A 26,864-nucleotide genomic window follows, 5' to 3' on the forward strand; every position below is an offset into this window, starting at 1 on the left:
CAAGCACTTTACCACTAAGCCATATTCCCAGCCCCGAAATACCATTTTAAACCCCTTTATACAAATAGTATGTACTAAAAAATTGATCACAGGAAAGTAAAACAGGTTATATTGGGAGCAGGTACCATGGGCAGGGCAGAGGACCAAAAGAGAGGGTAAAGGAAGGGGAATATAGCCACCATGTTTTACATAAAAATATGAAAACAGAAGCATAAAACCTGTTGAAATTGTTTTAAGAAGTAGGGTGGGGCTGGGAATATGGCCTAATGGTAAAGAGTGCTTGGCTCATATACATGAAGCCCTGGGTTCAATTCCCCAGCACCACATATATAGAAAACAGCCAGAAGTGGCGCTGTGGCTCAAGTGGCACAAGTGCTAGCCTTGAGCAAAAAGAAGCCAGGGACAGTGCTCAGGCCCTGAGTCCAAGGCCCAGGACTGGCAAAAAAAAATAAGAAGAAGTAGGGTGAAGGAATGACAAAGAATAGTAGAGAGGGTAAAATTGATCATGGAACACTGTAAGCCTGGTGTGGAAATATCACAGTGAAACTCCCTTGTATAACTAAAGTATGCTGCTTTTCTTTTTAAGTTAAAAAATACAGGAGATACGTTAGTATGTAGTGCTTGAAGTTGCTTGAAGGACACTGGAAGCTATTTGTATGGCATCCTGCAATAATGTAGTTATATTTCTTTGGGTTTCCATAGACACAATTTCTAGCTATAGGAAAGGTATCTTTTCAAAAGAGTATTGTTGTGCAAATTCAAGATTATCTGATTCCCATTCATTGTTCTAATAAGAAAATGGTAGGGAAAGGCAAGGGAGAAGGAAGTTGAAATGATCAAGCTTCCATAGAGGAGTCAAAGTTGTGTTCTGAGCAATCTGAATACACTCTATAATTAGTGGGGTGCTGAAACACTGGCATCCCCATCTTCTGGGTGCATGAATAGCCCTTTGAACAAATCCAGGCAGAATGTGTAGAGACATCAATACTTTTGCTGGGAGATGCTTCCCTGAGCCATGACTCTATAGAACTGGGACAGTACTGTGACAGAACAAGCAGCCCACCCTTGCTAGGCCCTCTGCATGCTTTCGGTCTCCATTTCCAAGAAAGCAGGGGCCACATAGCCACACACAGCCTTAAAGGTTAAAAAATTCCTCTGTCTAAGGGTTATGCAAATATATCCCAGTTTTCTAAATTTTAAGTATCACTCCACAAATTAATTAATCTACTGCCTTCACCTTGTTGGGATGGGCACTTCAGTGAGTCCTGAGAGCAGCACAGCTGGAGAGAGCCTCACAAAGGCAACGATGGGTCTGTCCAAGGTATCCACCTCTCCGACCAGGACGTTTGAGGCCTCCGCCCCAGTGGGAATTTTTTTCATGAAATGAAGGTCCACCTGAAAGTTCAAAAGAACCTCAGACAATTTGGAAGCCCTCATCTCAAAACATCCATCACTCTCTTCATACCATACATTCAGATATCACTTTACAGTTAACCAATGTTTTCTCATGCTGTTTTATTTGACCCTTATAAAAACTATATATGTGACCAGGATATCATATTTATTCTATACTTTTTTAAAAAGAAAATAAAGAAATAGAAACCAAGAGAGTTGATATTGACTTGCCTAGGACTCCAGAGCTTGTAAGATAAAGAAGCCAAATTTAAATATAAGTATTCTGATTTGAATTTCATTCTATCATGTCTCCTCAGAGGGGAATGTTAAAGCTTTTTCCCTTTTTAAATACTTCAATACTTTGGCGGAGGTTCTAGGTCTTCTAAATAAAAGAGGAATCCTATTAACAGGGAAGCTGGCGTATACCATTGTGTTTCAGAAAGTTAGTGTCCAGGTTAAACCTGAGCAGGAAGAGGCCGAGGCAGGGGACCCAGGCCTAGACCAGAAACTGCAGCATGGAGCTACTACTGAAGAAGGCCTCCAACACCACATCCATGGTCCATAAGAAGAGTTTCAACCATGAGGTAGCTTTATGTGGCAGTAGCAAAAAATAAATAAATAAATAAATTTTTATGAAATACTTGGCAATGAAACCCTTGGCAATCAAAGGAACTGCAAAAAGGCAGGAACTAAAAAATAACTTACAAATAGAAGGTCTGGGTTCAAAGAGACTCTGTAGCTAGTCTCAACCTTTAGTATGAAGGTCTGAAGGAAGAAACTGACAAATCAGCCTCACCCAAACAGGGCAGAAGGGAGAATACAGGAACAGATGAATCTCTTTTCCCCAGAAAGGGAAGAGAAAAGGTCCTGAAATGCCAATGCTCTTCTAGATTCTGGCAGCCAGATACAGAGACCCACTAGAGATAACTTTAGACGAGAAGCCACCTTCTTGCATCTCTGCTTACCTTGCTTAAGTCCACAGGACTGTGCTCGCAATTCACTCCATTTTTCACTTCAAGATTTGTAGTTGGAACAGACTGGGGAGACACAGTTTGACCTATTTGGAGAAAATAGACTGGAGTCCACTAAATAACTGCCTTTTCCCCCTCCTGACACTCTCTATCCATCCATCCATCCATCCATCTATCCATCCATCATCTATTGGCTATGTCTTCTACAAAGGCTACCTAGAGACAAGGTGAAGGGGACTATGAACTAAAACTCACAACTATTTCCTTATCTACTAGTTAGTGGTAAGGACAGGGGTCTTATTACTGTGGTACATTCCCAAACATATTTGTGGCCCTCTTTTAATTTGGGGGGTATGTGCCAGTACTGGGGCTTGGATTCAAGGTCTCCTGTTTTCCCTTGGTTTTCTTTTTTCCCCTCACAACAAGCTCTCTACCACTTGAACCACAGTTCCACTTCCAGCTTCTGAGTGGTTAATTGGAGATCAGAGTCTCATGGACTTTCCTGCCCTGGCTGGTATCTAACCACGATATTTAGACCTCAGCTTTCTGAATAGCTAAGATTATAGGTGTGAGCCACCAGTGCCCAGCTACAAGTTTTATTTCATATAGATTAACTCATGTAAATTTCACAATTACTGAAGAAGTAGGTCTTATTACTAACTTTGTAGGTAAGACTTAAAAAAGAGGTTTAGCAGGTTACCTTTATAAGTGGTAAAGCCAGAATCACAAACCTAGAAGTCTGACTCCAGCTTCTAAACTACCATATTTTGTTTCCCTAACCTAAGACATTTGTTTATTCCTAAAAGACATGCTTGTCACTGGCCCCAAATTATCCCCAAAGACATTCTTTTTTATTTTTTATTGTTATTATAAAGGTGATGTACAGAGGGGTTATAGTTACAGAAGTCAGGTAAAGGGTACATTTCTTTTTGTACAAAGTCACCCCTTCCCTTGCTCTCTCTGTTTTTCCTTCTCATATCTATTTTGAGAGCACCCTTGATCCCAAGTCCTTCCTCTTAGGTCCACTGAGACCTATCAAAAGCTTAGCAAGTGCACCAGAGCACTAGTGGTGTAGAAGAGTACATGAGTCCCTAATTCAATCCCCACTAGTGGGGGAAAAAATCCACCCTATTAATCTCTCCAGTAATCAGATGAATGGGTGCTATTGCCCAAGTGCATAAGAAGGAGAAGGGTGGGCACCAGTTTCAGCCACTCATCTTATCAGACACTCTATATTTTGGTGTAGACATGGAACCATGTTAGACATAGAGCCCTTCCCCCTCTAGTAACAGCATCTACCCCTGATTCCCGAACATCTCACTCACAAAGGGAAACACAAATCTCTCGTAATAATCTTACCATTTTTATCCATTGAGTGTGGGTCTGATTGCTTCTTGCCAACCTCAGCAAAGGAGCGAACGATGGGAATGAGGTTGTTTCTCTTCTTTTCATTTTGATGATGATGCTTTTTGAGAAGAGCTTCCCGTACTTTGACCCTCATGCTGTCATTAAGGTCACTAAACAGCTCTTGCTGGTCCAGTATCAGGTCTAGAAAGTAGGCATTTGAATGAACACTCATGGCTGACAAACCCATGGAAACCAACATCAGTGATGAGGGGGAGGGACAGAGAGAGAACAAGGAGGCCCCCTCAGATCACTGAGGGACATCTTTACTTTTGGTGTCTAAAAGAGCTATGGATGACCATGACTATGAAATTACACTTTTATTCATTTAACAACAACAATGTTGTTTTTTTAAAGAGACCATGTCTAAGCTGACCATAAATTCCTGGGCTCAATGATCCTCCTGCCTCAGCCTCCAGTGCCAGCGTGCTCCTGCTCAAATAATTATTGTTAAGACAAAAACTTACTGAGAACATAAAAATGTGCCAAGAACTATTCTATAACCTTACATTGTATTATTGATTTAACCCTTAGAAGAACAAACAACATCAACAACAATAAAAAAAACTTAGTAGGCTGAGATCTGATCATCTCAGTTTAGAGCAAACCTGGGCAGACAAAACTGACTCTTCTTTCCAATTAGCCAGCAAAATGCAGGAAATGGAGATATAGCTGAAGTGGTAGGGTGCCATTCATGAGTGACAAAGCCAAGTAAGAGTGGTGAGAGGTCTTGCACATGTGCACACATGCACGTGTGCACACACACACCTTATAAAGTGATGGTGTTACACCTATTATCCATTATCTCTGGAGGCTGCAGCCAGAGGATTACAAATTCAAGGGCATGGTTCAAACCACAGTGCTTCTAACAAAAAAAGCACAAATTCAAATACATCTTGGACTACATAGCAAGACCCTGTCTCAAAAGCAAACAAACACAAATTTAGAAAACAGTTGGCTGTAGTGTTGCATGCCTATAATCTCAGCTATGCACAAAGTGGAGATAAGAAGATTGTGGTTCAAGGAGAGCCCAGACACAGCCAGACCCTATCGCAAATACAAGGTAGGTATGATTGTGCATGTGTATAATCACAGCTATGTGAGAGACAGAGTTAGGAAGATCAGAGTCTAAGGCCAGCCAGAAAAAAAAAGTGCAACTCTATTTTTTTTTAAGCAAATAAAAGCAAAAAGGACTAGGGGGGGTGTGTGGTTCAAGTGACAGTAAGCTTAAGTGTCAGTACCAGCAAGACGAGAGGGGGGGGGCCTGGAAAGGTGGTATTATAACAGTTTTATACATGAAGAACCTGAGGCCTAAATGTTAGAAAATTCCCCCAGCTCTGACACGTAGTAAGCTGCAGAGCTGGAATACATGTTCAGATCGAACTTGAAAGTCCACATTGTTCTATTACCTACCAAACTTCCCTTACATTCCCTTCCTCCAAGAGTTTAGCATTGCTATGATTGTCAAGAGGACTATAAGTACAGAATTCTAAAGTGGAGCTATAAGAAAAATTACCTTTAACCTATTGGTTCCTACACAATTGGGGTGGGAGAAAATCCTAGTACTTAGCTGTTAAGAGTGAGGTGTTCTAGGCTACACGTTTATCCCAGTTCTATTATTTTCTACCTGTATGATCTTGAGAAAGTTACATCATCTGTGCCTAGTTTCCTTACCTGTAATATACAGCCAAAATTACAAAGAACAACACAAACAAAACAAAACAAAACAAAACAAAAAAAACCCAAAAGAACAAAATTACCACCTACCACACAGATTGTTATGGAACATGAAAGACTGCTTAGGTCAAATGTTTGATCTAACTTTGTGGCACCTGATGTGAAGGCCCGTGGCAATCTACTTCAGTCCTGCACACATCTCAAGCTTCCCTCATGTCTTCAGCTGTTATCCAAGTAAGAAGAGCAACAAACGAGGAAAACCTACTTCACATTCAAGCCAAAGATCCATATTCCTGTGTCATTGACCTTTATATCAATTGGGTTCTCCCCTCCATTTCTTCCCTTATGCTTTAGGATTCTTCATCTTGAAAGAAGAAAAACAAATTATCCCAGATTTCCTTTGATTTGTTGCCTCCTTTATCTCTTCTCCTATTGCTTAAAGTTCTCAACAGAAGAATTCCTCAGCTTCCTCTGAGCTATTCTAAACAAAGTATTTTGATATGTGCGTGTACATGCATATGTGCGCGCGCGCGCATACACACACGTGTCTTCCTAGAGCTTGAACTCAGGGCCTGGGTGCTGTCCTTGTGTTTTTGTTTTTGGTGTTTTGTTTTGTTTTTTCCTTTCTCAAGGCTACTGCTCTACAACTCCAGTCACACTTTCACTTTCAGCTTTGGTACTTTATTGGAGATAAGCCTCACAGATTTTTCCACCTGGGCTGGCTTCAAACCGAAATCCTCAGATCTCAGCTTCCTGAGTAGCTAGGATTACAGGTGTGAACCACTAGCACCTGGCTTAAGAAAGTGCTTTTGATAAAAAAAAATCACTGATAATCTTCCAGCTGCCCAATGCCACTGATATTCTAGTCCTCATCTCACACAGTCTCTATACAGCTTTGGTTAAGTTGAAAATTCTCTTGGTTTTCGTAATTGGTTGGACACTCTAGCCCCACCCCACAAAAAAAAAATCCATGTCCTAATTCCCCACTGGGACCTACTTTATTTGTAAAAAGGGTCTTTGAAGATGTAGTTAAGTTCTCAAGATGAAATAATTTTCTATTATTGGGGTTGCACTAAGTCCAATAACAAACATCTTTATAAGAAACACACTGAAGAGAGACATAGAAGTCCACATAAAAACAGAGTCAGAAATGGGAATCAGACAACCAGAGCTAAGAACAACTGGAGTCACCAGAGGCTAGAAGCTGAGAGAAACAAGGAATAAGGTTCCCAAGAGCCCTCAGAGAGGATGGAGCTCTTCATTGATTTAGGGCTTATAACCTCTGAAACTGTGAGAGAACACATTTCTGGTGTGGTAAATCACCAAGTTGTGAGAATTATGGCTCAATTTCCTGCATGTCTGCCTTAGGTACCTTATTGAAAAATCTTTAATCCTCTTTATCTCATTCTCTGCACAACTCCCAGCTGCCCCTTTCTCCAGTGACTCCCAAGCATCTCCATTGCCACATTGACTTTCATTGTTGTTTCCATAGTGACCACCCACTGAACTGAGCCTTATAATCCTATGCCTTCCTTGCCTGTCATGCAGCAGATAGATACAAAATAAATGTCTTGCTGAATGACCAGGCAAACAGAGGGCTAAAGACTTTGTCATCTGAATCCCATCATAAGCCTGGGAAATAGGTTAAAGTAGCTAGCTTCTTAGTTTGAAACTCATACCACAGCCAAGGACACTGAGATCCAGAAGGCTATAACTTAAGGATACACATACACATACACACACACGCACACACACACACACGCACACACACAAACACACACACAGACACACTTTTACTTTGTTCCTCTGCACTGTCCCTGGGCTCTACAGCTCAAGGCTAACGCTCTACAACTTGAGCTACAGCACCATTTACGGTTTTCTGGTGGTGGTGGTTAATCAGAGATAAGAGTCTCATGCATTTTCCTGCCTAGGCTGGCTTTGAACCTCAATCCTCAGATCTCAGCCTCCTGAGAAGCTAAGATTATAGGCGTGAGCCGCCCGCACCCGGCTATACCATACTTCTTTACTTACCCAAAAGTTCCTGGGGCTGGGAATATGGCCTAGTGGCAAGAGTGCTTGCCTCGTATACATGAAGCCCTGGGTTCGATTCCTCAGCACCACATATATAGAAAAGGCCAGAAGTGGCGCTGTGGCTCAAGAGGTAGAGTGCTAGCCTTGAGCAAAAAGAAGCCAGGGACAGTGCTCAGGCCCTGAGTTCATCCCCAGGACTGGGCAAAAAAAATTTTAAAAAGACAAAAGTTCCTGTTTTCCCTTGCCTGAGCTTACCTGAAATTTCTTCTATGCTATTTGCACGCATATCCAGAAGGACAGTTCCATTAATAAGGCAGCTCCTCAGCTCAAAGAGGCTATGCAGTGAAAGAGTTGCCACATAAGGCTTGCTCCAGCGTTCTCCACCATCCTCAACATCCTCTTCAAATTTCAGCCACCTGGAAGCAGTGTAAATAACCACATCCCAAAGATAGACAGGAGGGATTTTTCAAGAGATTAAAAGGCTGAAAAGTCACACTGAACATTGGGAAATCTAATCTACACATTCTGGGTAGTTCAGTGAGTGAAAAGTGAGTAAAAGATTGAGGATAATTTAGCTCCATTTTTATTTAAAGCAAAATTTAAAAGCACAAACCCATGTATGAATAAAATACCAAAGTAATTCTTTATTATCCCTGAGGTAAAAGGATTACAGATAATTTTCTTCCTTTTGTTTATCTCTATTTTCTAATTTTCTATAATGAGCATGCATTACCTGCACAATTAAAAAATAGATGTAATCGATATCAATTGGACACAATGACAAATCACATTAATAAAATTATAATATTTTCAAGTGTTTTGTGTGACCCTTAGAAGCTCATAAAGACAGAATGACAAACACTAATTGTCTTTTCACTTGGTACCAGATTGATTGGCCTGTTTAGTTCTCTACACAATATAGCAGGCATTCAGAAGAGCTATTTCAGTGAGAGCTTGTACCATAGAAAGCAATTTCTCTACCTCACCACCTTCCCCAAGGTTAAAGAAGATGGTTTTGTGGGGTTGGGAATATGGCCTAGTGGCAAGAGTGCTTGCCTCATATACATGAAGCGCTGGGTTCAATTCCCCAGCACCACATATATAGAAAATGGCCAGAAGTGGAGCTGTGGCTCAAGCGGTAGAGTGCTAGCCTTGAGGAAAAAGAAGCCAGAGACAGTACTCAGGCCCTGAATCCAAGGCCCAGGACTGGCAAAAAACACACACACACACACACAAAAAAAAACCTAAGTGACCCTATGGTTCACTTTCAGAAAAGCCTGAAGCTATGCTGTGTCTGATCAATGAGGTCATAACCAAAGTGCCACATCCAGCATCTTCTAGAGCTGTATCATCAAGAGAGCACATGAATTTACTCTGAGCCCCCAACAAATGAGACAGTATCCCCTGAAGGTCACATGTTTATGTCACCAATTCTGTGTTTAAGGTATAACCAGAGACATCCTAAAAGATCAACACCAAGATGTTCCATAGGAAACACCTGCACCTAAGCTACTAATCACCCCAAAATAAATAAAAGGCAAGCAAGCCCATCACTTGCTGAAAGCTACGTATCTGTCTATTCAAGCATATCTTAATCCAGGTGGTTGAAAGACCTTACCTGGCTGTCTCCTTCCACTCAGCATCTTCTCCCTCTCGCATACAAATCTCATCCAGCTCTGTGAACAGCTCATGAGGTACATGCTCTTCATCCTCCTCAGTGCCAAGAATGAACTGAACACGCTGAGAAGGTGTGTCTAGGGAAACAGAGAGAGAAAGTCTGCCTCTTGCCTTACAGTCAGAACAGAAATAGAATTCTGTCTCATCTAATTAACTTCAGGAAGACTATCTTTACTGTAGATTTTTTTAAGCACTTTTTTTCTCAGAGGGGAAAAACAAAGCTGTTCTGTCGAATCAGTTTCATGAGAGGACACATCTGTGAACTAAGACCACTTCTAGAAATCCCTTAAGAACCTGGAAACCTGACAAATTTGATCAACAGAAATGGCTAATTCTCTAGCAAAGAATCTCACTTATTATAATATTGACTATGACAGAGTCTGAACTGAGTGAGCAGTTTTTGTGAGCATCCTTTGGATTCTTATAGGCATTTCTTCTTGGAAACAAGCTCTGAAAACCCTACCCAAGGGCTAGAGAATCAGGACTGCCTGCCTGTGGCCCTCAAAAGCAACCCAAGCCTGGCTCCCATCCCCACTGTGGACAGACCCCAGTCCCCCTCCCCTAGGTGCTACCATGAGCCAGCGCCTCCAAGCCCTCTTCTCCCTGGCTGGCCCCTTTGCCTCGTCCTCGCCTCCGGTGCTTCTGTCCATGAGTGCGGTGGTGCCGATGGCTCTGCCGGCCCAGAGGCATCCGAACCCCCACATAGAGAGTCCTATGACCTGGAAAGAAGCAGAAGATCTGTGAAGAAAACTCCTTTAGAAAAAGGAACATAGTGTGGCTCAAGTGGCTGTGAGAGAAAAAGCTGAGTGCAAGGGCCCTGAGTTCAGGCTCCAGTACCTGCACGTCAAGGAAGGAGAGGGGGAGGGAGGGAAGAAAGAAATTTAGCATAGTTAAGAGGGAAAAGATTACAGGTTTCTTTTTAGATTGACCACAACACTAGACTCTTCATTCTCAGACCTCAATCTCCCTTCTAGTCTTTTCTTCCTTAGGACCAAATATACATTCAAAGTAAAAACAAAAAGAAAAACCTCTTAAAGAACCAAGTGGGCAGCTGGGCACTGGTGGCTCACACCTATAATCCTAGCTACTCGAGGCTGAGATCTGAGGATTGCAATTCGAAGCCGGATGAGGCCAGAAAGTCTATGAGACTAGCTCCAATTAAGCACCACAAAATTCAGAAGTAGAGTTGTGGCTCAACTGGTAGAGTGCTAGCCTTGAGCACAAAAGCTCAAAGACTGTGCCTAAATTCAAGTACCAGGAATAGCATTCACACACATAAAAACAAGTGATCATCTCAAGAGAGTTAAAAGGAAATTCGATATGCTCTATGCTCATACTGAACAAGCATTCTTAGAGGAAAAACTATGTAGAGATGTACACCTTATCTATCTACCACAGCAACAGAATGGCCTGGTTCCAGCTCTAGTTCCTCTCTTAACTCTGGCTCCCACAGCCACCGTTTCCTTATACTCTTTTCTCTTTGTGAATCAAACTGCTGTTCCACAAATGTGCTGATGCTTTGTGGATTTTCAGTCATCCAGCATTTATATGACAAATGCATCTTCTTGGTATCATTTCTGATTTCCCTAACCAGACCTGTTGCCTCCTTCCTCTATATACCTAGGGCCCTTGGCCAGACTGCTCTCATGAAGTTCTTTTCTGCCTGGTATTAGAGTTCAGCAGTTCTCTGTCTTATCCCTGCTGCTCATCTATAAGTTCCTCAAGGTCCCACCAGACCCTCCTCCCAGAATCCCTAGACAACCAAACTATGTCTTACCAGGGGCCATTGCTTCACTAATGTTCAGCAAACAGGATATCTCTTAAATATCTCCTCTCCTAGGAGGGTAATCCTTTAGGGCCCCCTTAAGAGTACACAGTCTGGGGCTGGGAATGTGGCTTAGTGGTAGAGTGCTTGCCTAGCATACATGAAGCCCTGGGTTCAATTCCTCAGCACCATATAAACAGAAAAAGGCAGAAGTGGTGCTGTGGTTGAAGAGGTAGAGTGCTACCCTTGAGCAAAAATGAAGCCAAGAACTGTGATCAGGCCCTGAGTCCAAGCCCCAGGACTGGCAGAAAAAGAAAAAAAAAGTATACAACCTGACCTAAGAGGGCCTCCAATACTAATAAGTCTACACAAAAAAAGACATCTAACCAAAGTGAATGTGATTAGGATGAATTAAGTAATCATCAGGGTATAGGGTGAATAAAAAGATTCTGACTGGGGCTAGACATATGGCCTAGTGGCAAGAGTGCTTGCCTCGTATACATGAAGCCCTGGGTTTGATTCCTCAGCACTACATATATAGAAAACAGTCAGAAGTGGCGCTGTGGCTCAAGTGCCTTGAGCAAAAAGAAGCCAGGGACGGCACTCAGACCCTGAGTCCAAGGCCCAGGACTAGCAAAAAAAAGTTTCTGACTAACTTGAGAATGGAAAACTTGATCAAGAATATAATACTGTCCAGGGAAGGGACCTTTAGAAGAAGGGCTGACAACTCTGCCATCTCCTTTTCCTAGCAGTGGGGTTTCCTAGTGCTGAACTAAACTTTGACTGATGCTCCACAATTCTAAGTGATGCTAAAGTGCCTAGAGTGCTATTTGTTTTGTCTACTTCACCCTCCTTTTCTTTGCCCTTCTCTCCTTTCCAAATTCCAAAGTACAAAAGCAAACTAAATTAGAAAAAGTACGGATTAAAAGAGAAAATGATTAGAGATCTGTTAGGATGTAGTGAGACAGGAAGATAAAATGCTTAGTATCTGATGGAATCACACATTTGCCTTCCTCCTATCTCAAGACAGTCTTATACACATCTAAGACATTTTTGACAGGCAGATCTCTGAACATAATGTCGTCATCTTGCTACTTCAATAAAAGAGAAATACAGCCCCAGAGGAAATCATCTGCTAGAACATAAGATTGTAGGCTGCTGACATTGTCAATGTAAAGTGCTTACAGTATGAAAGTGACTAAATTAAATACCATCTGTTAAGTAATAGTGTTCCAGTATGGTATGCCAATGAAGTCCCTATGGTGTATCACTGAGAATGACCCAGGTGGCATTAGCAGAGGTCTGGAGTTACCTATTTGTGCCAAGTTCTGTCCCAGGGGTTGGGGATAGAGGAGAGAACAGCACAGTCTTCAGATAAGGTACTGTGGTTGGAGGAAAAGAACAACATGCAAACATAAGGGTAGTATTTCAAAGACTGATAAGTATGATGAATCCAAGTACTAAAGTGAGAAGTGAAGGTGTGGTTCAAGTGGTAGAGCACTGATCTCTCATGTAAGAGTATGAAGTCCTGAGTTCAAGCCCCAATGCCTACACACACACACACACACACACACACACACACACACACACACACACAACTAAAATGTCTGCAACAAGAATAGGATAGAAAAGGCTAAGATGAGCAATGAGGAGAGGCGATAAAAAGAACTGGGAGGAGAGTATTCTGGAAGAGGAAAGATCATAGAGCAAGCCACTAAATTGGGATGTATGGAGCTGCTTCCAAGGCCAAAGATCAGCCAGTAGAGCCAGAGCAAGGAAAAAAGAGGGAAAGGAGGTTGGAAAAGGACAAAACAGTAGGCAGGATCAGACCATAAATAATACATGTGCTATGAAAAACATAATTCTATGTTAGAGATGCACTTCAGGGCTGGGGATATGGCCTAGTGGCAAGAGTGCTTGCCTTATATACATGAAGCCCTGGGTTCAATTCCCCAGCACCACATATACAGAAAATGGCCAGAAGTGGCACTGTGGCTCAAGTGGCAGAGTTCTATCCTTGAGCAAAAAGAAGCCAGGGACAGTGCTCAGGCCCTGAGTCCAAGCCCCAGGACTGGCCAAAAAACAAACAAACAAAAAAAAATAGAGATGCACTTCAAAGGGCCCGTAACATGGTGATCTAGGTGTTATGAAATCTAATGCACTGAGGCAGAGCTGGGCTTCAGTAAAGAACTCTTTTTGTCACTTGCGGGGCTTGACCTCTGGGCCTGGGTGCTGTCCCTGAGCTATTCAGCTCAAGGCTAGTGCTCTACCACTTGAGCCACAGTGCCACTTCCAGTTTTCTGGGGTTAATTGGAGATAAGATTCTTACAGACTTTCCTGCCCCGGCTAGCTTTGAACCACAATCCTCAGTTTAGGATTACAGGTGTGAGCCACTGGGACCCAGTAGTGCCAGTATTTTACTAATACCATCTCGGCCCTAGGCTTCCTCTTTCCTGAAAACCAGTGGAGACCAGCTATTACCTCCACTTCTCTTTGAACATATTCCCAACTCCTCCACCAGGTTCACACCAGTACTACTTGTTAGTAGTGCTACTTAATATTAGAAGACTGCATTCTAGTTACATGCTAAAGAAATATTGAGGAGGTAGTGAATGGACTTTACAACCCGTTAATAGTTCTCATCTGATTGGCTAGTTTACTCACAGTCACTAATACAGAAAAATGAGGAAGTTGGACCAAATGACTTCTCAGTCTTGTCTAGTGAGTCTCAGTCTTGATAGTGAGTCCGGTTCTAATGTTCAAGTCCTAGGAAAGGTTCTGGCTAGGTCATTCTTTGTAGATAACACAATGGTTCAACTGTTGTTCCCCTCCTTACTTATTTGTTGCAGAGGGTACCATGAATAAACATGGCTTTTACTCGACATCTAAACTCCTGGTAGGCAAGTCTGAAGCATACTGGGGAAAATGCCTTTCAAATGCCTATAATGGTTCTACAGGAAGCGAGATAAAAGTGAAGTCCTAGAGAAAGAACTTTCTGCTTCTCTTTTGAAAACCCAGAGAGACAGAAATGAAAACAAGCTCAGCAGGGGTCAGAGCCAAGGATCAAGTGCTGTCAGATGATTCTAAACATCAGTTTCTAGGCTAAGGATTCTGAAGCAGGGATTTTAGTTTTTTTGAGCAAAATTAGCAGAAACTATGACAGACACTAGGAAATGAATATATCGCAATCCATCTAACTGAATTCTGGTAGTTCAGTGACTTCAGCAAATTAACCTGTGGCCACTCTGCTGCTTATTCATCTACCTCCTATCCCATCTATGTCCTCTTCACTTACCTGCCCACACATCCAAATGCCATTCTCTGGCTAGTACAGAAAGTATCCGAGCATTCAGAAAAGTCTATGTATAAAGGACCCAGCTAATTCCTCAATTTTGGGGGGGCTTGAACTCAGGGCCTGCGCCTGTTTGTGCTCAAGGCGCTCTACCACTTCAGCCACAGCCCCACTTCTTGCTTTTTCTAAATAGTTTATTGGAGATAAGAGTCTCATGGACTTTCCTGCCTGACCTGGCTTCAAACCATGATTCTCAGACCTCTGTCTCCTGAGTAACTAGGATTACAGGCATGAGCCATCAGTTCCCAGCTTTTTTTTTTTTTTTAGTAAGTGTTAAGTCTAGTCTATTGGGAGGTACTTATGTGCAAAATGAAGTAATCTAATTTACTAAAACTTATGAGAGAAATGTAATGTCAGTGTATCTTTAAAAAAAAAAAAAAAGAAACAGTCAGATGAGAGCAATCATTAGCAACCTGGCAATGATCTTGTGTAACTGGACAGAAACCACAGGTTTTGACCAACCTTTGGGTACACAGAGACTAGGCCAACTGATGTACAATGTAGGGTGTGCACCATTTATTGAGCATTCATGCAGAGCTCAGTAGCACATACTAAAGGATGTTCTGCTCTTCTGGGCTTACAGATTTACTCAAAGTCAATAACCACAGAGGAAAATCTAACCTACAAGACTTTTAAGTTATAAGTATAACCAAATGGCTCTTGTCTCTATTAAAAACTTATTAGAAGGCATTAAATTTACTCAAGGACTCATAAATCTAGTAATTAATCAAGAATAATGATCTGCCAAAGACAATGGAAAAAGCCATTACTCAACTAAAGCAACTGCCTTGTTTTCCTCCAGTTGCAGAAAGAGGCAACTGAAGCACATGATGGGCTGTTATTGTTCTTGAATTTATGTCTGGAAACTCTTCTTATAAACACGTTGTAGAACACATTGGTTCTTCCCAACGTGATGATTTCCTTTATCTTCTGTTACTGACAGAATGAACTTATGCAAAGAGCCACATATGCAAAACTTCTAACAAGGGTCAGATACTAGAATCTCAGTAACTGTTCTGAAAATGGGATAAGGGAATGTTTTCTGTCTTGTGAGGAGAGGATATGAAATATAAGGGAGAGAGATTTAGAGATGGTTCTGCAGCCTCAGCCTCAGAACCTTATATCATTATTGTGTACTTCTAAATCAAAACACAATAAACTTCTGTCTTTTATTTTATTTATTTACTTACTTACTTAGTGCCAATCCTGGGGCTTGAACTCGGGCCTGAGTGCTGTCCCTTGCTCTTTTGCTCAAGGCTGGCAATCTACCACTTGAGCCACAGCTCCAGATAAGAGTCTCTCGGGTTTGTCTTCCCCTGCTGGCTTCAAGCCATCACCCTCAGGTCTCAGCCTCCTGAATAGCTAGGATTATGAGTGTGAGCCACCATCACTCATCTGGAAATGGCTTGATTTTATGCCTTTCAGGAAGACATCACCACCCTGCATACAGTCTCATGCTGTCCTATGATTACGCTTTAGTGAGTCCAGGTGAGCACCACAACTGTCAACAATCGACTCCAACCGTTGCCCTCTTCTCCAGAGCTGTTCTTGAACTGTATCTGACCTGGGATATGGGCACCATTTGTCTTCTATTTGTACTTTTTATGTGTGCATGTGCTAACACAGAAAACATTCGAGTTTTCTTTTTTTTTTCCTCAAATTTTTATTATCAAACTGACGTACAGAGAGGTTACAGTATCATACGTTGGGCATTGGATACATTTCTTGTACTGTTTGTTGCCTTGTCCCTCATGCCCCCCTCCCTCCCCCCCAACATTCGAGTTTTCATAATAGTCTATGTATAAAGAACTGTTTTCCAACACTTCATCCTCTAGTAATGCCATCATCATTATGCAGCTTTGTTTTTCAGCAAAGGAGCATGCATAGCAAACAGATGATGTCATCTGGTTATGATTCTCAAACTCTTGCCAGTTCCTCAGCTGACCTCTGTGGAATAAACCAAGTTCTTCAGATCCAAGAGATCTGGTCCAGCTTCATTATTCTACTTCCAAGTAGACAAGGTATTCATAAATGTTTCTCTCTTTGCTGAGGGCAAAGGCTGGAGGACAACTGAACAGACACCAATGTGTCTCCAAAGTGCAACAGAAGCAGAAACAACAGCGTTCTTCAGAAAGCAGGAATGACAAATAGAATTATGTATAAGATGGTGCAATAGGCTATAGTTGCATGGTTAATACTGGACACTGAGCCAGGCACTGGTGGCTCATGCCTTTAATCCTAGCTACTGAGGAGGTTGAGGTCTGAGGATCGTGGTTCAAAGCCAGCCCAAGCAAGAAAGTCCATGAGACTCTTATCTTCAATTAACCACCAGAAAACTGGACGTGGCACTGTTGCTCAAGTGGTAAAGTGCTAGCCTTGAGCTGAAGAGCTCAGAGACAGAGCCTAGGCCCAGAGTTCAAGCCCCATGACCAACAACAACAACAAAAATACTAGACACTATCCTGCCTTGCAAGTGGTATGGCAGCATGAAGATGGCAGGACTCCATCTCAGCCTCCCCTATTAAGCTAGGTGAGCCTGAACAGTTTCCTTCCATGTACAAAGGGACAGTGACACCTCCATCTGCCTGCAGTACTAGGAAAACAAAAAAGACAATTTGCTAATCTGCTGCCTAACACACAAAGTGCATTCAACAAATAGTAGCCTCTAATGCCAGATCCTTCCCTTCTCTTACTGTCTTCCATTTGCTGAAGCCCACTTTGGCTCTACATCCATTTGATCAAAATAACTTGGGAAACTTGACCTTGATCTACCCAAATATCAATGACCTCCACAGTGCCACCCACAGAAGTTCTCATGGTAACAGACCCAGAGGCTGAGTCAGCCTCTACAGCTTCCGCTCTCTCCCCATCCAAAGGACAAGTTTTCTCTGGAGGTTGCACATCTTTGATGCAAAACCCATAACGGGAACAAGCAGTACAGAGGGAACATTTCACACGCTGTCTCGGGCACCCAAAAGTTGCTGTATCACAGCCTTCAACTGTGCAGGGGGTGCTGCAGATACTTCATCAAGGCTTTTGAGCCAAACATAGCTTCTCATTAAAGCTTCTCATGTGAGCCTTCCTCTGATTGGTGAGGAAAAGCACACAGCACTACCAGTCAGGAGCCATGACTATGTGTGAGTCCGCCTGCTAAAGTTCCCACTGAGCTGCCTGGGATAAAGGAATCCCAAAGGACATCACCTGTTGGTTATATGGAGGGCTGGGGACAGGGAGTGGAGGGAGAAAGAGCCTGAATAAGACAGAGCCAGGCAACAAAATGCCTCTTCCTTCCTTCCACTGTAACTTGGTGCTGTGAACTCTTATGGATTTTGCACAGATGAATTCCTTGTTTTCCCTTTTACTATTTAGATGGCAACACTGGGCAAAAATTGGGTATCGTTAGGAAAAGCCAAAAACAAGGATTTATAGCCACTGCAGTTTTTAAAAAATTATTTTGTATTTTCTTTTTCTTTCAAAACTGTCTGTAGACAGGGAAAATTCATGAGATTCTTTATCTTCAGTTAACCACCCAAAAACTGAAGCGGAGCTGTGGTCCAAAGTGGTAGAGCACCAACCTTGATCACAAAAGCTCAGGGACAGCACCCTAAGTTCAAGTGCCACAACCAAGAACAATAAAAATTGTCTGTAGATTTACATTTCTCAACAGTTGTCAAGATTCAATAAATGAAGTGGTGCTGTGGCTCAAGTGGTAGAGCATTAGCCTTGAGCTGAAGAGCTTAGGGACAGTGCCCAGGCCCAGAGTTCAAGCCCCACCACCGACCAAAAAGAAAAAAGGTTCAATAAACAGAAATGAGTTATCTACATTGTCAAGGAGGTTTCACTTGAGCCACAGCGCCACTTCCAGCCTTTTCTGTTTATGTGGTACTGAGGAATCGAACCCAGGGCTTCATGCATGCTAAGCAAGCATTCTACCACTAAGCCACATTCCCAGAACTCTTCTTTATACCTTAATGGTAGCCCTGTCAGCTACTTCAAGAATTACTGTTAACTCTACTTACTCTTTTCTTTTGGAACTGGAGTTTGAACTCCGGACCGCAAGCTTACTAAGCAAGTACTCTAGACCATGCCTCTAACCCTTGGTTACTTTATTTTTTCTTTTTTTTTAAATTTATTTTATTAATTAAATTTTGTTGACAAGGTGTTGTGCAAAAGGGGTACAGTTACATAATAAGGCAGTGAGTACATTTCTTGTGATATCTTACACCCTTATTTTTCTTTCCCTTCCCTAGATCAGGTAGGCATATATACAATAGCCAGTGTATCTTGGTTACTTTTGACATAGGGTCTCACACTTCTTGCCTGGGCCCACTACTACAATTCACATATTTTATACTTCCTGTTATAACTATAATAGCCATATACCACCACACCCAGCTTTTGGCTGAGAATGGGCATCTCATAAGCTTTTCTACCCAGCTTTCTTTGAACCATAATCCTGATCTGAGCTCCCAAGTAACTAGGATAGCACACATGAGCCATGGGTACTAACTTTCTCTCTGTTTATTAATAGATGAGGAAGGTGAAGCTAAAAAAAAATAAGCCTTTTTTTTTCCTTCCAAGGTCTTACTGCTAGTGAGAGAAAGTTAGAGCTCAAACCCAGATCTCCAAGGGCAAAACCAGGTCTGTCACCAAGCTCCCTTACCAATGTCACACCAAACAGGGTTCTTACCTTCCAACTCTTCCTTTTCATAGTGAATGTTGAGAACAGTACTGGTCCCACCCTGATCCACTACAGCTTCTTCATCGGGTCTCTGTTTAAACACAAATAAGCAAGCAGTCATAGCAGTCTACATCCATCCAAACACTTTACATGTATTATTTGTTCAGATGCTTTCGGACAGGACAGGATGAATAAATTTAGCTTGTACGTTTTTTAAATGTAAACTTCACAATACTTTGGGATACAAATATGACAGCCATATTCTTTCTCATTTTATAAATAAATAGCCTGAGACCCAAAAGAAATTAAATCATTATGACCCAAGGTCCCAAGTGTGATAAAAGGTAGAACTAGAATCAAGCTCAGGTTGAGGACAGCAGATTTCATGTCTTTTTCTACTCCCAATTCTTCCTACATATCTACCTGTAGAAAGCTATGGAACATAACAGCTTCATTTATTGTCAAGGACACCCCTGACTTGCTTGAGATTTTGCTGGCTTTGAACATTGGTCCTCAGATCTCAGCCTCCTGAGTAGCTAGGATTGCAGGTGTGAGCCACTGATACCCACCCCTCAAAATCTTTTTGTTTTGAAATTTTTCTACTAGAAAAACATATTCCTTACATTCGGCATTGTATTTGAGGGGCATAGATAACTATAGTAATTTGGACAAATAACATGAAAATTTGATCATGATCTGGAAGATAGGTGAGAACTCAGAGTAATGGAGATTTGTGGAAAAGTCGTGTTTCAGGCGTGGATGACTGATAGCATGAGGAGAGAGAGAGAGAGAGAGAGGGAGAGGGAGAGAGAGAGGGAGAGGGAGAGAGAGAGAGAGAGAGAGAGAGAGAGAGAGAGAGAGAGAGAGAGAGAAAGAGAAACGTGTACAGCAGTCCTGGTTAAGCCTGGCTGGACTCACAGACTTGGAAAGGAAAACAGATAGGCAGGGATACCCATTAAAGGTTAATTTTCTTTTTCTTAAACCATTCAAGGTCTTCTGAGCATTATTGGTAATCTAGGTATAAGCTATTTGTAAGGTTCGCCAGAAAGGAAAGGAAACCCATCACATGGTTCAGAGGCGTTTAATGAGGGGAGAGCAAACTGCCAGCCCACACAAGATGGAGGCATGGGGAGACAGCCAGAGGGAAAGGAAGAAGAGAAAAAGACAGAGAGAGCACGAGAGAAAAGGAAAGAGAGCGGGGACTGTGTTGAGCTGGATTTACATAGGAAAAGGTGGGAGATCTGGCCAGGTGAATTGGATGTGACCTCAGAGAAGCAGGAGGTAACTGCCTCCAGGTGTGTCAGTTACCTAGGTAACTCAGGTACTGGGCTCAGACTTAAACAGGTGGGGGGCATCTGCATGGAGTCCTCCCAGGGCTGGACCGTACACTATTATACTCATTCTTCTTCTAACAAAGACTTATTGAGAATCTACTATGTGAAAAAAGGAAATCATTCCAGGTGCCAGTAAGTATTAGCAGCCAGTTGGTGGGGCAGACGCAGGAGGGAGAGAATGATAGTTCCAGGCAGAGATTAGTTCTCAGTAAAGAAGGTGGGGGTGGTTCTGACACTTTTCAGTGTCAGAATGCCCAGTTTGATTAAAAGGGCTGGAGAGTGTATGGTAGAATAAATGAGAAAGGAGAATGAATTTAAGAGAAACTACAGTGGACTTGATAATAATAAAAGGAAACTAACTTCCTCAGGGCATAGGGTAGTCAGTAAATACATGTAAAATGGATAAATAAGTCGAAAATTTCACACCTGAGCTAAGGGTCTGTGATGCTATGGCTATGAATAAATAAGGAGGGCCAGGATGCTACTGTTAGAAGTTTAGCTTGCTTTTAGGTTTAAGTACTGAGTTTAATGCTTAATGCTGTAATTGAAATGTAAGACTCCAGGGAGGGAACCACAGGGTAGAGAGCTCTTCCTTGGATATTAAGGATAGAAAATGAGTCTTAAGACAAGAAAAGGGAAAATAGAGAGGAGAAGAATGATTCCATTTCTCACATATGTACATTGAATATTAGGACTGTATTCACCCACCCTTCCTCTCTAAATGAGTTCTGTAGTTTATACTCTATCATGTATTTTCTCACCAAACAGAAAAGTTATGTATGTAGATAACTGTACATGTTTGGCTTCCCCAATGGTTTTTACTACTAGAGGACAGAGATCAATTAATTATAATACTTGGGATTGTCCACAGACACCTCACACAATGTAGAATGCAGTAGTTATGTGGAGAGGAGGAGGAGAAGAAATGATTGCTTTCTTGACTTTAAGACTATAAAATCAAAATGAAAGAACAAGGTCAATCTTTTGAAAACTTCTGCTTGGAAAACTTGTTGTTAGTTTCCTTAATTTAGATTGCTCACCTAATTTCATCAAAATTCACTGATTAAGTTGTTCCCCTATTTTCTGTCTTGCCAAAGAAAACAGCCAGTAACCATTAACCAAAGCACCTGAAAAGTAAGGCTTCTATACGAATATGTGGATTCTAGTTCAAATAAACCAAGTATAAAAATAATAATTATTATAAGGCACTCAGAAATTTTAAAACAACTAAATACACATTTGATTATATTCAGAAATTCTCATTTTTTTCTCTTATTATTGTTACTTTAAAAGTATGAAAATAATCTCCTGATCCGGCAGTAATGTTATTTAAAAAAAAAAAAAAGCGTCCTTAATCTTTTTTGTGTGTGTGTGCCAGTCCTGGGGCTTGAACTCAGGGCCTGAGCACTGTCCTTGGCTTCTTTTTGCTCAAGGCTAGCACTCTACCACTAGCCACAGTGCTACTTCCGGCTTTTTCTATATATGTGGTGCTGAGGAATCAAACCCAGGGCTTCATGTATACAGGCGAGCACTTCACCACTAGGCCATATTCCCAGCCCCCAAAAGAGTCCTTAATCTTTTTTTTTTTTTTTTTTTGCCTGTCCTGGGACTTGGACTCAGGCCCTGAGCACTGTCCCTGGCTTCTTTTTGCTCAAGGCTAGCATTCTGCCACTTGAGCTACAGCGCCTCTTCTGGCCTTTTCTATATATGTGGTGCTGAGGAATCAAACCCAGGGCTTCATGTATACAGGCGAGCACTTCACCACTAGGCCATATTTCCAGCCCCCAAGAGTCCTAAATCTTTAGTGACACATACTAAGTTTTTACTGATGAAATGATAGAATGTCTGCTATGTGGAGAATGGAGACATAGATAGAACAATATGGTGTAATGATTATTGAAACCAAATTATTAGTACTTGATGATTCACTATGCAAATATCTCTACTTCAGAATATGCTTGAAATATACAAAGTTTAGTTGAAACCATCCAGAATAAAAAACAAGGAACATGGAGTCTCTTTGGTCTTGCTTGCTGCAGATTCCTCACCAGTTGGCTATTATTTCCTCTGATACCACCTTCACTATGGTAAAGAAGATTTCTCTACTTGGGGTCCATACATTTGTACAGTACCTGTCCTTCAGAAAACTATGGCAATATGTATGAAAGTGCATTTTGTAGGGAAGGGGAACAGAGTCCAAAACTTTGATCAAATTCTCAGAAGAGCTTGTGACTCAAGACATAAGAATCAGGAAAACCACAATATAAGCTGATGAGAAAAGGAAAAGGAGGAGGGAAGGAAGGGAAAATAAAAGACAAAGCCCTTTTTCTAAGTAATCCTCCTTTCTGTACTTCCTTCTAGTAGCTCTTTGACAATGACCTCTACATAAATGCAAACTGGAGCTGGGAATATGGCTTAGTGGTAGAGTGCTTGACTAGCATGCATGAAGCCCTGGGTTAGATTCCTCAACACCACATAAATAGAAAAGGCCAGAAGTGGGCCTGTGGCTCAAGAGGTAGAGTGCTAGCCTTGAGCAAAAATAAGCCAGGGACAGTGCTCAGGCCCTGAGTCCAAGCCCCAGGACTGGCAAATAACAACAACAACAACAACAACAATAATAGTAATAAATGCAAGCTGGAGTGCCTACAGCAGAGACCAGATAAAAAGTTAAAAAGGGTTAAACATACATTGAAAGTGCATGGCAGCTCTGGAGGGGGAAAAACATTGTTAGGGGAAAAAATAGAATTATGGTTTGAGTAGCAAACCAGAATCTCACTTACAGTAATGGATAAATTAAAAGACAAAAACAGAGTTGAGTCTTACATAATGGTCCCAACACCTGGAAACAACTGAAAGGATGCAGGAGGGAAAAAGGTGACAGACAGAAGCTGCCTTGCCCCCTGTTCCACTCAGGACCGCCCTTCCTGCAGTAGGTAAGTCTCACATATTTAACCCAAAGGCCTCTTTCATTTCCCAAAGGATCTCATACTGTCAGACATTATATATAATATCCTCCCACCCAGAACCACCTTCATCCCCAAAAAGAGTACTGAGCTCTGATTTGTTTAACCATTTTAAAAACAACAGATATAGAGATCGTCTCCAGGGTTTTGTTTTTTGTTTCTGTGTTGTTTTGCCAGTCCTGGAGCTTGAACTCAAGGACTGGACACTGTCACTGTCCCTGAGCTTCTTTTGCTCACTTGAGCTACAGGCTATTTCCAGCTTTTTCTGTTTATGTGGTACTAAGGGATCAAACCCAGGGTTTCACATATGCTACGCAAGCATGCTACTTTTAAGCCACATTCCCAGCCCCTCCAGGGTGTTTTTGACAATGACCACTATTGTCAATTCTACTTATAAGTTTTCCAATCTATACACTAAGTTGACACAATTAGAATTAGGAAGAAATGGGTATTGAGCACTTATTATATGCTCAGTATCTTTGCTACATACATTATCTCACTTAATTCCCCCAATAAACAGTCCTAAGCCAGGTAAGATCTCATAAGAACTATTCATTATTAACATTATATGGTAATATTTCTAAAAAAAAAAGAATCTGGTCATTTTAGAGAGCTCAAGTCACTTAATCATGGATTAATACCGACAGTGAGATAGTTCAAGTCATATTATCACCATCTTAAATCTACTACTGTTGCAGAACCTCATTCACCATTCCTTTTACTGACCAGATCTCCATTTGTTCTCCTTTCATTCATTTCCATTTTCTTCTTCATTCATCAGAGCATCTGAATTCTGCTATTTTGTAGACATTGTCACAGAATATAACCCAAATTTCTAATTCTCTAGCCCCTCAATTACTTCCTCACTTAATTCAAACACCAGAGAGGAAAAAAGTTCCATGAGACCTTGTGCAGCTGTTCCAGACCTGCTCTTCTTGGCGGTCACAAACTGCTTATTCTGGCTCATTAGCAGCCTACAAGGAAAGAAAAACTCCAAAATGGCCCTGGTTTCTCAGGGGCTCTTTCTTTGAACCCCACTTGGGAGTCATTCCTACTCAGTGTAGATTACTAGATCAGTATACTGTAATAGGAAGAACAATGGCCCACCTAAAGAGATATACATCCTCATCCTTAAGAATTTCTGATTGTGGGCTGGGAATATGGCCTAGTGGCAAGAATGCTTGCATCATATACATGAAGTCCTGGGTTCAATTCCCCAGCACCACATATATAGAAAACGGCCAGACGTGGTGCTGTGGCTCAAGTGGCAGAGCGCTAGCCTTGAGCAAAAAGAAGCCAGGACAGTGCTCAGGCCCTGAGTCCAAGGCCCAGGACTGGCAAAAAAAAAAAAAAAAAAAATTTCTGATTGTGCTAGGTGCTGGTGGCTCACACATCTTAGCTACTCAGAAGGCTATATGAGGATCCTGGTTCAAAGCCAGCCCAGACAGGAAAGTCCAACTAACCACCAGAAAGCCTTAAATAGAACTGTAGCTCAAGTGGCAGAGCACTAACCATGAGAAAAAATAAATGCTCAGGGACCATGCCTAGGTCCTGAGTTCAGGTTTTTGTGTATGTGCTCAGAACTGGCACACACACACACAATGTGATTCTTACCTAACATGACAAAAGAGAACTAAGATTGCAGTTGTGAAATAAGGTTGCTAACCAGTGGAAGTTAGGAGATTATCATGAAATATACAATACAAAGTATTTTCAAAAGGGTAAAGGGGCCAGGCACCAGGGGTTCATGCCCATAATCCTAGCTACTTGGGAGGCTAAGATCTGAGGATTGCAGTTCAAAGCCACCCCGGGCAGGAAAGTCCATGATTCTTATCTCCAATGAACCACTAAGAAAAAGCAGGAAGTGGAGCTGTGGCTCAAGTAGTAGAGCACTAGCCTTAAGCAATAAAGCTTAGGGTTGGAACAGAGCCAGACTCTTAGTTCAAGCCCCAGGACCAACACACACACACACACACACACACACACACACACACACACACACACACACACACACTGGTACCAGTGGCTCATGCCTATAATCCTAGCTATTCAGGAGGCTGAGATCTGAGTATGAAAGCCAGCCTTGGAAAGAAAGTTTGTGGGACTCTTATCTCCAATTAACCATCAGAAAACCAGAAGTGGTGCTACGGCACAAGTGGTAGAGAGTTAGCCTTGAGCTAAAGAGCTCAGGGACAGCGCCCAGGACCAGCGTTCAAGCCCCATGACCAAAAAAAAAAAAAAAAAAAAAAAAAAAAAAGGTAAGTGGGAGTTAGAGGAGAACAATCAGAGAGGAAGGAGAGACCACAATTAAGGTCTTAGAGATAAAGGATGGAGGAAGAAAACTATGAGCCAAGGAATTCAAGCAGCCTCTGAAAAATAGGAAAGGCAAAGAAACAAATTTGATTCTGGAACTTACACACATACACACAAAAAAAAAACGCAACCACCAACACTTAATTTTAGTGCATATAGACCTATGTCATATTTCTGAACTAAAGAATTCAAAGATGATAAACTTAGGTAGTTGAAGCTTCTCCATTTGTGGTAATCAGTTATGTCAGCAAAAAGCAGCTAACACTATATGTATATTATGACTCCTTTTGTTACTACTTTAAGGAAAAACAACCAACCCTTTCATTATCTAATATTTGTTGTTGTAACCTAGCAGCAAATCTACTGTAAATACTTTTCTTTGTCCTGATTATTACTGTGTGCCCTGTCTACTCTGCCAAGGCAAATCATGAGCTAAGACAATTATCTCAAGGTTTTAAAGGAAGTAAATTTGCAGCCTGAATTGCAATCAGCTCTCTACTCCAGGCTCTGCCTGGTAAGTCAGCCCACATCTCTTTATTGAAGCTCCTCAGTAGAGCTGGCAAAGCCACATGGAAAGAATGCCCATAGGTGCCCTGGTTCTTACATACTACCTAGGGCGGGGAAAAGAGTAGGGGTGGAGAACTGTACATTGCAATGTAGTGAGAAAAGAAACTGATATCCATGGTTGACATTTTATTCAGTAATACTGAACAAATACTTACCAATTGGTTACCATAAACTGACCATGACCTTCAGAAAAGTTGACCTGCCCTCTCATAGAGCCGTTCATTCATTTGCTCAGCAAATATTTGCTGAACTCTAACATGTGTCAGAGTCACTGGGCACCAGAACACAAAGTCCTTCAGCAACCCTTGTCTTATCCTGTTTTTATCAGGTCCAGATAGGAGATAGGATGGGACTCATTCCCTACTGGCCACGTTTCTTGGTTATCATCCACTTGCCCAGCTTTGATATTCTGAGTTTCTGCAGTATGTTCACTTATGAGCACACCTAATTTGCAAAAAAAGCAACTTCCTTGTCTTTGTCTCTACTGCTTCCACTCTCACTGAGCTTCCCTTCAATGCCCCAAATTGTTTGCTCAAATGCTGAGGACTCCAACCTCTCCAGCCTGCTCTTTCAGCACTTTCTTCAGCTCAGGTGTGTGTGAAGCTATGAGATGTCCCCAGTTCTAGACCAAAGTAGAAACTTTCCCCTAAGACTGTCTGATCTTCTTCCTCTATTACTATCCTCCTTAAGAGCACATCAGTTCTTAACATTTTAATAGCATTCCAGAGAGTCCA

General features: G+C 41.8%; 1 protein-coding gene across 1 annotated transcript in view; it reads right to left on the reverse strand.

Moving 5' to 3' along the window:
- Slc4a8 (solute carrier family 4 member 8) overlaps positions 1-26,864 on the reverse strand; it is a 65,273-nt gene that overhangs the window by 33,215 nt on the left and 5,194 nt on the right. The window contains exons 2-8 of the mRNA XM_048364209.1: positions 18,963-19,044; positions 9,728-9,874; positions 9,097-9,232; positions 7,734-7,894; positions 3,726-3,914; positions 2,361-2,452; positions 1,238-1,395 (exon numbers count right to left, since the gene is read on the reverse strand). Coding sequence (XP_048220166.1) covers positions 1,238-1,395; positions 2,361-2,452; positions 3,726-3,914; positions 7,734-7,894; positions 9,097-9,232; positions 9,728-9,874; positions 18,963-19,044 — 965 coding nt within the window. The remainder of the gene's footprint in view (positions 1-1,237; positions 1,396-2,360; positions 2,453-3,725; positions 3,915-7,733; positions 7,895-9,096; positions 9,233-9,727; positions 9,875-18,962; positions 19,045-26,864) is intronic.

This window comes from Perognathus longimembris, chromosome 1 (genome assembly GCF_023159225.1).
Source record: "Perognathus longimembris pacificus isolate PPM17 chromosome 1, ASM2315922v1, whole genome shotgun sequence".
Lineage (NCBI taxonomy): Eukaryota > Metazoa > Chordata > Mammalia > Rodentia > Heteromyidae > Perognathus > Perognathus longimembris.